Genomic DNA, 9,267 nt, shown 5'->3' with positions numbered 1-9,267 from the left:
AACTAATGACAGTAAAAAAAACATTTACCTATGTCTGTTTACATTTGTCAAGTTTTTAATATTCAGATAAAACATTTTAGCCTAATAAACATATTTTAGATTTCTTTCTTTCTTTTTTTTTTTTTTTTTTTTTTTTTTTTTTACAAAATACATTTAAAGAAAGATTGTAATAAATAATAACACAAAACTTCAAGACGCTTGAGCATTACCACCCACTGCCGTATCTCCTTCTGGTATTTGCTCTGTGGTTTTATCTTTGTGGTCATGTTTCCGCGGGTATGAAAATAAATTCAAAACATTCTCAGAACTGATCATTTGATTAAGTACGTCTGTTTGGTGGAAATATTTTCCCACAGATACCTGTGGTGACATTTTAAGAACTGTTTTTCTCTTGGGTACTATTCAGTCATGTGATCTGAGCGTAAATGTCACTTTCCACACATCAGCTAATAGACAGGAACCGCTCACCTGAGATGGCATTCATCATCACCAGCTCTGTGTGTTTACATTTCTTGTTCCAAATACCTTTGCCATTGAAACAATGCCTTGCAAAAGTATTCATGCCCTTTCAACTCCTTTTCTTTAAGTTGTTTTGTTGTTGAAATTAAATTTGATTTTGTTATGTAAAAGCAAACTTGCGTGTACCTCATTGGAATTTTACACCATGTAATACACGGTACTGTATATTGGTGATGTAAAAGTGAAAGATTTGTGGTTTTCAACGTGTTTTTTTTTTATGAATAAAACTCTGAAAAGTATGGCATGTATTCTTTGTTACTTTAGAAGTCACCAAATTTGTAACAAGAGTCAATCTATGTGTAATTTGGTGTTAGTTCCTGTAAAGACCTCAGGGGTTGATTATGTGATGTAATGGATAAGATTATCTGAAAAGGGTTGTATGGCTGAGAATTAGGGAGAAAGTGGATTTGAAGCAGCTAGTTTGGTGGCATATGTTTTTTGACAGCTTTATTTTGAATAACAAGCAAAGGTTCAAGGCTTGTTTGATTCTGCTCAAGGAGAAAAGGAAAGTTCCTCACTCCACAATCAGACTTTGTGTGGATTATTGTAGGGATTCCTTCACTTTGTTAAGGATAGACAAAGAAGAGGTAACTATGGAGCAGAAAATCGCTGGTAAAAACAAAGCAGACAAAAGGAAACCGGAAGAAACTTTCTAATCACATAAAACACATTAAAGCTTGGGATTACATCGAAACAAAATGTGTAAAAGTACACAAGGCAACAACACAAGTGATTTCTACTGAGTTATAAAGACCATTGAATGCTACAAACCTATGTGGAGACATATTGAGACATACAAATGTGTGTCCTGTGCCCTTTTTAAAGGATTTAACATCATGTTGAAATAAATAGTAAAATTTAAACTAGTTACCCTATATAATTATCAGCATCCCAGTTTGACATGATCTGTAGCACTTAACACACTAATATAACAGAAAACTTCCTGTTTTCTGACAAGATAAAAAGAGAAGTGACACATTTTTCCTCTCTGCCTCGCGTATTGAGGCAGGCAAAATAGAAAATATAGGCTGGGCATTCAAACTTATTCTGAATCTTTAGTTTGATTTTGCACATTTTAGTTTGTGGTTATGTTTAAACATTACACTTGATAGGATTCTATAATTGCTTTTTACTTTAGATTTTGCACCATTTGTCAAGTGTTTGTTTCATCTTTGATTGAAGCTCAATTAATGAAAAGTGAATTTGATGTTATCAATGAAATGGTTGAGATATAGTGGTTCTTAGCTTTCTAAACTCTAACAACTTTTGCTGCAATTTTTTTTTTTTGTTTTTTTACAGATCTGTAATTTCTTCTCTTAGAAAATAGCACAGCCTTAGCAAAAATGTTCCTTCCCCTCTCAAAACTATTTATGTCACCGTTCTATTAGACCACAGTCACATACTATTTGCTATTTCCAGTTAGGTACCAATTTATGTTGAACTTCCTCTTACCACCAATATCACACAAAACCTGCATATTGCGTTAACAATTCTTTCTATGTGAAGTTCAAAGACATTTATTGTACTTAGAATTGGAAATTCACCACGTATACATAAAGATAGACACAAATAGATGTGCCCTACACATCTGGTTTTCATGTGGAATCCTGCTTTGGTACCCAGTAAGAGCTGGCTTTTATTGAAACCTCAAATGTACTTTTTTTTTCAGCCTACACTAACCGTTAAGTTACAACAACTATAATACCTACTATAACTGCAACTTTTTTGCAAGAACCAGAAAAGTTATTAACTGAAAAGTCAGGGAATCTAATTACTAATTGCTAATAATCTTTTTAGAAAATGTGAAATATTCAACTTTTCAAATCAATAGAAGAAGTTCAGATCTTTCTCCAGGTGTGCAGTGAGATTTATGTCTTTATCAAAGTGCCATTGTGCACATATTTCCACAAATGTTTTTGTATTGGTACAAATTAGAGATGCCTTATTTTTTATTGTATTTAATTATTTAGTTATTTAGTTTATTTTTTGTTTTATTTTTTCCACAATTTTTTTGTATTTGTATTTTATACCTTTAAGTTGGACAGTATTAATGTTTGTTTGTGTCTTGATGCGTTTCATTATAGTAATATTTCAGCGTCTTTCATTTGCCTGTGATGTCTGTGGTGGCAGTGCTGGTGTTGGGGGAGGATGGGCGGCTCGGTTGTTCGCCCAGGGCGTCAAACAGCCTAGGACCGCCCCTGTTTATGCCATTCGCTAATTTGAACAGCGTCCATTTAAACTTATTCCGATCATGTAATTCGGACTGTGGCAAACTGTCTCAACTGTACATCTGTGCCTAATCCCTCACATTCTGTAACCCAGGAAGACCAACAGTATGTGTTTGTAAGTCAGCAGCTTTATTAGCAAATGCCGTAACATCCCAGTTGCTCTTATAACCTGGTGAAGGTCCATTCTGGACACTAAGAAGACACAAAATGGTCACATGCCCACGTTTATAGTAATTGTTTTTTTTTTTTCTCCGTGTTTCTTTGTATATGATTATGCAATATGATTATGTAAAAGAAAATGTCAGATTTTTCTTTGACACAGACAGGAGGAAAACTTCTTTTGTTCTTTTTAGGGAAATTTGAGGACTCCTTGCATGTCACAGTGCTTGTTTTCTGAATAAAGCCTGCTGAATGTAAACGTATGTCATGATCGGATTAATTGATTTTTTTCCTCCATTTAAATGGTGTATTCCGATTATCCATTTATCCTATTAAGGAATTTTCCCCATGTAAACATAGTTACACACTGCAACTGGAGACAGGCATTTGAATCCCCTTTATTTTGGATCATTTTAAAATACAACTGATACAAAGCGAGATAATGTAATTTATACAAAATATTACAATGTGGCACAACAATATATTTATGTTTAAAAAAGATAAAATGAAATACCAAACGAAATCATTATCTTGACATAACAAAAATTGTTGCTCAGGTTTTTCAGATGTTCCAAGCATCTTGGAGGACATGTGCCATTTCTCTGTGAAAATGGTCTAACCACCCCTCCAAAATGTTATGTAGACTGAAAAACAGAACAGTTGACGGAAGAACATGTTACAGCTCTGCATATTGAGGTGATGAACCAAGCTTATGACACTTGCTGGACAGTAGGGGTCATTCTCTTCACAAAGAACTGTCTCAGAATCAGAGGAATCCTTATCAGTGAGTTAATTGGGTATATACAAGTATGATTGTCGAACATTTCTAGGTGGTGACTGGGAAGGTTATGGTTGAAAAAAAGTCTTCAAATCAATAACTTTGAAAATGTAAAATTTTGTTGGTATAAAAATTGATTCAGCTGCACTTTGAATCCCTTCTGAAGCACTTAAAACTGTCCAAAAGGTACACGGTTAACTAAACACTATGAGCCTGATGATCAGGAATTATCAGGACCAGAATAAAAGGTATACAATATTTAAGACGCATCTGTCAATCATAATTAAAAACATTGTTTTTAATATGTTGTATTTTTATGCATTGCTATATATACCCTTTTATTCTCCTCTCAAAGAAGATCAAACTCACACTAGGCAGAGATAAATGCTGCTCACGAAGGTCTTGATCATTTTGGTTCCCTGTATTGTTTTGTTTCAAATTTATAAGGGGTTGTTGTACCATGTGCTAGATTCATAAATATCTCAATAGATAGATAGATTTAAAATATTTTAAGGAAGGATGATTTGCACTTGGGATATTGTAAGTAAGGTTAGTCCTATGTGGTTTCAATTGTGCTTTATGAAAAAATGGGTACACAAGAAAGCACTAACTAGTTACCTGAAATGCAAAGAGGATTGTCACATTTCTGAACAAATTAAAACAATTAAAGTTTTATTTTCATGTTGTATTTGTGTCTAATTGGATATAGAGAATTAATGAATGCTTGACGGGTCTTTGTTGACGTTTCCAATCTTCAAAAAGAAGATATATTTACATGGTAATGAATACATTTTTTTAAGCTTTTAAAAGAGAAGAAATGAATGGCAATATCTCAGCTGCAGATTCATCATGCAAATCTCCTCCTCCACCACATCCCATAGGTTGTGATTGAGATCTGTTTGTTGTGGAGGCCATTGGAGTACAGTGAACCTATTATCGTGTTAAACCGCTTTGAGGCGATCTAAGCTTTGTGAACCTGCTGGTGAAAAAAGCCATCAGAGGATGTCTACACTGTGGTCCTAGAGGGATGGACACAATCATCAACAATACTCAGATAGCTTACGGACTTTGTAGAAGCATCAGTTGGTGCTAAGTGCCTAGAAGTATGGCAGAAGTATGACAATAAGATCTCCTCTACTAATATATCACCAACAGCCTGAACTATTGATACACGATCCATTCTGTTGTGTTTTTTCAAGGCAAAATCGGACATTGCTGTCTTAACTTAGCAGCTGCAATGTAGACTCATCAGACCAGCCTGCGTTTGCAAATCTTTTAAATCCAATGTTGGTAAACTCTTGTGAATTGAAGCTTTAGTTTACTGTTCTTAGCTGCCAGGAGTGGCTCTCGGTGTGGTCTTCCTCTGCTGTAGTCAATCAGCATTCAGAGCTGGCCTTCCACTTGTGTAATAACTACTGGTTATTTGAGCCACTGTTGGTTTTCTATCATCCTAAACTAGCTGTCAGCCATTCACCTCTGGCGTAATTCAACATAATTTTGCACATTCTCTCCCCCAAAACCACAACACAGTGAAAGCCACATAAACCCCTTTTTTTCCCTATTCTGATGCTTGGTTTGAACACCTTCACCACGTTTCAAGGCCTAAATGCACTCAGCTGCTGCCATGTGATTGGCTGATTTATAATATTTATGTCGACACGCAATTGAACGTGTTTCCACAGCAGAGGGTGAGTGTATTAGAGCTCTTAACCTTATCTATTTTGTTCCTTATATGATCACTGTGAAGATAAGGTCTGATGCGATGCTGGCTTACTGTTATGTGAAATATTCTGTCAGGCTTTAGTCTATTGTCAAATTTGTCTATAATTTCAAATTAATGGGTTGAGGTATGTTGTACTCGTTTCAACATTTATATTGGATTGTTTATTGGAGGGCCGATAACTTCCTTTTTTATATAGCTGCAAAGACCTTTACGCTCATTTAATCCAGGACATTTTATAGCATAATAACACATGAAATGCTGTTTAAATTAACACACAATAATTGTTCTTGAAAAATCTCCCAAAAAAAATAAAATATGCTCAGCATCGATTGGTTAAGATCTGGCCTCAATTTGTCCATCAGCGATTTCTTTTACGCACTGTTCATATGAAAAGAGCTTCTTTCAGACACGCTATAAGTCCTGCCATTTTTCCTCAGTTCCTTAATTTGACTGTGCTCGTGCGATTTCCTTTCCGTGAGCCTCTCACTGTTGAGCTGCATCCTATTCCCGTCGATGAAGTCCTTGGAGGAGCCTTCGGGTGATGTCCTCACGGCACTGGAGAAGGAAATGCTGACCTGCCTCTTCAGGAGCTTCAGGAGCTTCCTTTTGTATCCCTTGCAGGCAAAAAAGTAAATGAACGGATCCAAGCAGGAGTTGAAGTTCATCAGGCAGACCGTGATGTGCAGTGACACCTGAAAGGCCGTGAGGTCCGCGCAGTCGGGGTGAGACACCAGCTTGCGGATCATGTACTGCAGCAAGTTGATGTGGTAGGGGCTGTAGCAGATGACGAATACCACGGACACGCAGCAGATGACGCCGATGGCCTTGCGACTGCGGCCAGACTTATCTGTCAGGTGGTTTTTCTTGGCTGTGAGGAGCAGCTTGGAGCTTAAGAAGGAGTAGCAGACCAGTATGGTGACCACGGGGATGATGAAACCCAGAAAGACTGCGCCGATCAGGATGGTTGCAATGTTGTCCACCTTCTCAAAGTTGGGGTATTCCATGCAGGTGGTGAAGTTCTGAGGCTCCTCGTTGGTCAGTTTCATTCCAAGGAGGGGTAGGGTCTGCATCAGGACCAGAATCCACACGCCGAGACAGATGTAGCGGACAGTGTTGACCTTCCGGAATTTTGCAAAGCGTAGGGGCAGTACCACGGCAATGAAGCGGTCCACACTGAGGCAGGTCATGAAGTTGACCCCGGCGTAGGTGTTGACGTAGAACGCGAAGCCTGAGATCTTACAGAGAACCTCCCCCATAGACCAGTGGAAGCCCTGAGCATAATAAAATATCCTTAGCGGCAAACTGAGAGTGAAGAGGATGTCAGAGATGACCAGGTTGAGAGAGTAGAGTGTGGTGGAGTTCATCTTCTTCAGGTTGGCCCGGATGACATGAAGAGCGAGGCAGTTGCCGAAGAGCCCCACAGTGAAAACAATACAGTAGAAAAGAGGTATGAAGACTTGGGCGAATTTACGGTGGTCATACAAGGTGTCACATGTTGTGGTACTGTTGAGTAAGACAGCCATGCTTGCAGACGCAGATGCAGAACCCCTCTGGACGTTTCAGGAACCGGTAACTGCGAAAAAAGGAAGCGTAGACTTTTGTCAAATTAAACGTATTAACATGTCTGCATACACTGTATTTCTAATAAAATCTAATTTAAGCAAATCAAATTAAACGACCAAACATACATGTAAAAATGAAACTCGTGTGTCCTGTACAACCTTTGCAAGAGAACACATGCAAATGTATGAATTTAACACCTTTGCTCTCAGAAAGGAAGTCAAGAAGCCACAGGTTTTTTTTTTTCAGTTTTCCTTTTCTGACAAACAATAACTGGAAAATAACATTTTTTGGTGTCTTTAAACCATTTGCTGTTTTCATTTCTGCTGATTAAAAGGTTTTTATGAAGCTCAAAATTATCATATCAGTGCAAAGTACTACAAGGCATTAGAAATTAGGGCTTTGGTCTACAATTTAAGCAAAAAACTGTTAAAGTAGTGGTTAAAAGCTAATAAATTCAGCTTAAACTAACATGGTAAAGTACAATTCTGCTGGCAGTCTTGACTCTTTTGTTAGAAAACAGGGCCATCTTGTGGCTCTTTTTGAAAAACCCTACATTGTATTTTGCGGCATGGTCTTAACAAGCAAGTTGATTAAAAATTCAACAGTAAAAGATTAAATTAAATCCTAAAATGTAAAACAAAAAGGTTTAAGTGAGATCAAAATGGTCTGATTACTGTTCAAAGCTCTGAAAGGCATTTTTGCTTACTCAAGTTGACCTACAGAGCAAAACCGAGACATTGATGGAGTTTGGAGCAGAAAGTGACTCAAAGGAAGTTAAAAAACTTTACAATGATTCTGCATGCAGCTGCCACATTGTTAACACAGCAAAACAACAAGGTGTTAAGTGACATGGCCTTGGGGGTGAGGAAGTTGACTTCCCCGCGGCGTGGCGCCACAGAATTAGGACGTTGGAAAGTTACATTGTGTGAGCCAGAGAAACAATCCACTCCGGGATATTCGCTTTTGTTTTACATTTTAAACAAGAAATCAGCTTCCTGAGCCATAATTAGAAACAAATGCAGTGCCGTCGTTTCTCAGACGATGTTTTCCACTTGAAAAAATGCGCCAAGTTTCAGAAATTCTCAAGAATTGTTCATTCTTAGTATAAAATAAGAGGTAAATAAATAAATATATATATATATATCATAAAAAAATAATTATTCTGCTTCATTTAGCAGTCTTATAAGTAGCTTGTTTGACAATGAACAAGACAACAAAACTGAGCCAGTTCTTATTTGAATAGAAGGGTACGCTTACTAAATGATAACCCGTAATACCCTAATAACCATAAAGTTTGGACACAAGGCTTACCTCACAGATGGAAAATGCTCATCTACACCTTCACTGAAATTATATGGATCCACAGGACATTTGTCCAAAGTTGATCAGCTCCAATTAGCTGCCCAACAGCACAGCAGTCTCCCTCGCGGGTGTTAAAACAGCTTGACATTCAGATACATGATTAATATCTGCCACCGGTAACCATAGTGACAAAATATCCTGTAGTAGGTTTTTCTCTCTCTCTCTCTCTCTCTCTCTCTCTCTCTCTCTCTCTATCTATCTCTCCACCCCTTTTTTTGCGAGGTTTTTCAAAGATGCTATCTCCCTTCCCTCATGGGTAAATATCTTTTGGCAGAGACTACGCAAAACGCCCGCTGATGTTCAGCGGTCTGCTAAGCGATTCCAAGAAGTGGTCAGTCATTGATCCAGATCTGGAGAAAAGAATTTCTGGGTTTCAAACAACCTGCTGTGCCATGCGTGCGCTAAGAGGAGGATGTGGCTTCAGTCAGGAAGCTGACTCTGTCCAAATGAAGTTTTTTTGTGAAATTTTTGGGTCGTTTTAGAACAGTTTGTTCTAAGCAGATGTTGCATTGATTTCAAAACATTCTTTTACAACGTTAAGGCAACCGTCTGTAATAACACTTAACTACAAGTGACGTGCACCTCTGTTTTATTCAAATGAGCGACAGAAAAATAGGGAAGTTCCCCGTTACCTCAGAAGCAGACGGCATTTGTTTTGATGTTTTGAACTGAGTGGTACGATCAAAGACTAAGCCCTTTTCTCTTTTTCTTTGAATGGCTATGACATAAATGATTCCCCTTGTGCATGTCATCACGCACTAACCTTTCTACTGCGAATGTCATAACATTTGTGGTAAAGTAGTGTTGCGCAATCAAGGCATGAGGAATAGAATCACACTAAAGTTTAAAGCTACTGAAATGTGATACTTTTACAGGAACTCAGGGGACTTTTTAATCACAGCTGGGGGCCACTGTATAACACCCCCCCCCCCCCC

The 9,267-nt window shown here is 37.8% G+C and overlaps 1 protein-coding gene across 1 annotated transcript; it reads right to left on the bottom strand.

The window, feature by feature from the left end:
* Positions 1-3,284: 3,284 nt before the first annotated feature.
* gpr183a (G protein-coupled receptor 183a) lies at positions 3,285-8,660 on the bottom strand. Its single transcript, XM_012864431.3, has 2 exons — positions 8,282-8,660; positions 3,285-6,980 (listed from the first exon to the last, which is right to left on the bottom strand). Exon 2 carries the CDS (start codon positions 6,928-6,930, stop codon positions 5,779-5,781), a length of 1,152 nt encoding a protein of 383 aa, XP_012719885.2. The 5' UTR covers positions 6,931-6,980; positions 8,282-8,660; the 3' UTR covers positions 3,285-5,778.
* Between the last annotated feature and the right edge of the window lie 607 nt (positions 8,661-9,267).

This window comes from Fundulus heteroclitus, chromosome 7 (genome assembly GCF_011125445.2).
Source record: "Fundulus heteroclitus isolate FHET01 chromosome 7, MU-UCD_Fhet_4.1, whole genome shotgun sequence".
Lineage (NCBI taxonomy): Eukaryota > Metazoa > Chordata > Actinopteri > Cyprinodontiformes > Fundulidae > Fundulus > Fundulus heteroclitus.
The sequence above is the reverse complement of the archived record's forward strand: the minus strand, read 5'-3'. Positions and strand labels throughout refer to the sequence as shown.

Excerpts from the sequence above, each read along its gene's own strand:
- gpr183a (XM_012864431.3), bottom strand. The coding sequence starts at position 6,930 with ATGGCTGTCTTACTCAACAGTACCACAACATGTGACACCTTGTATGAC.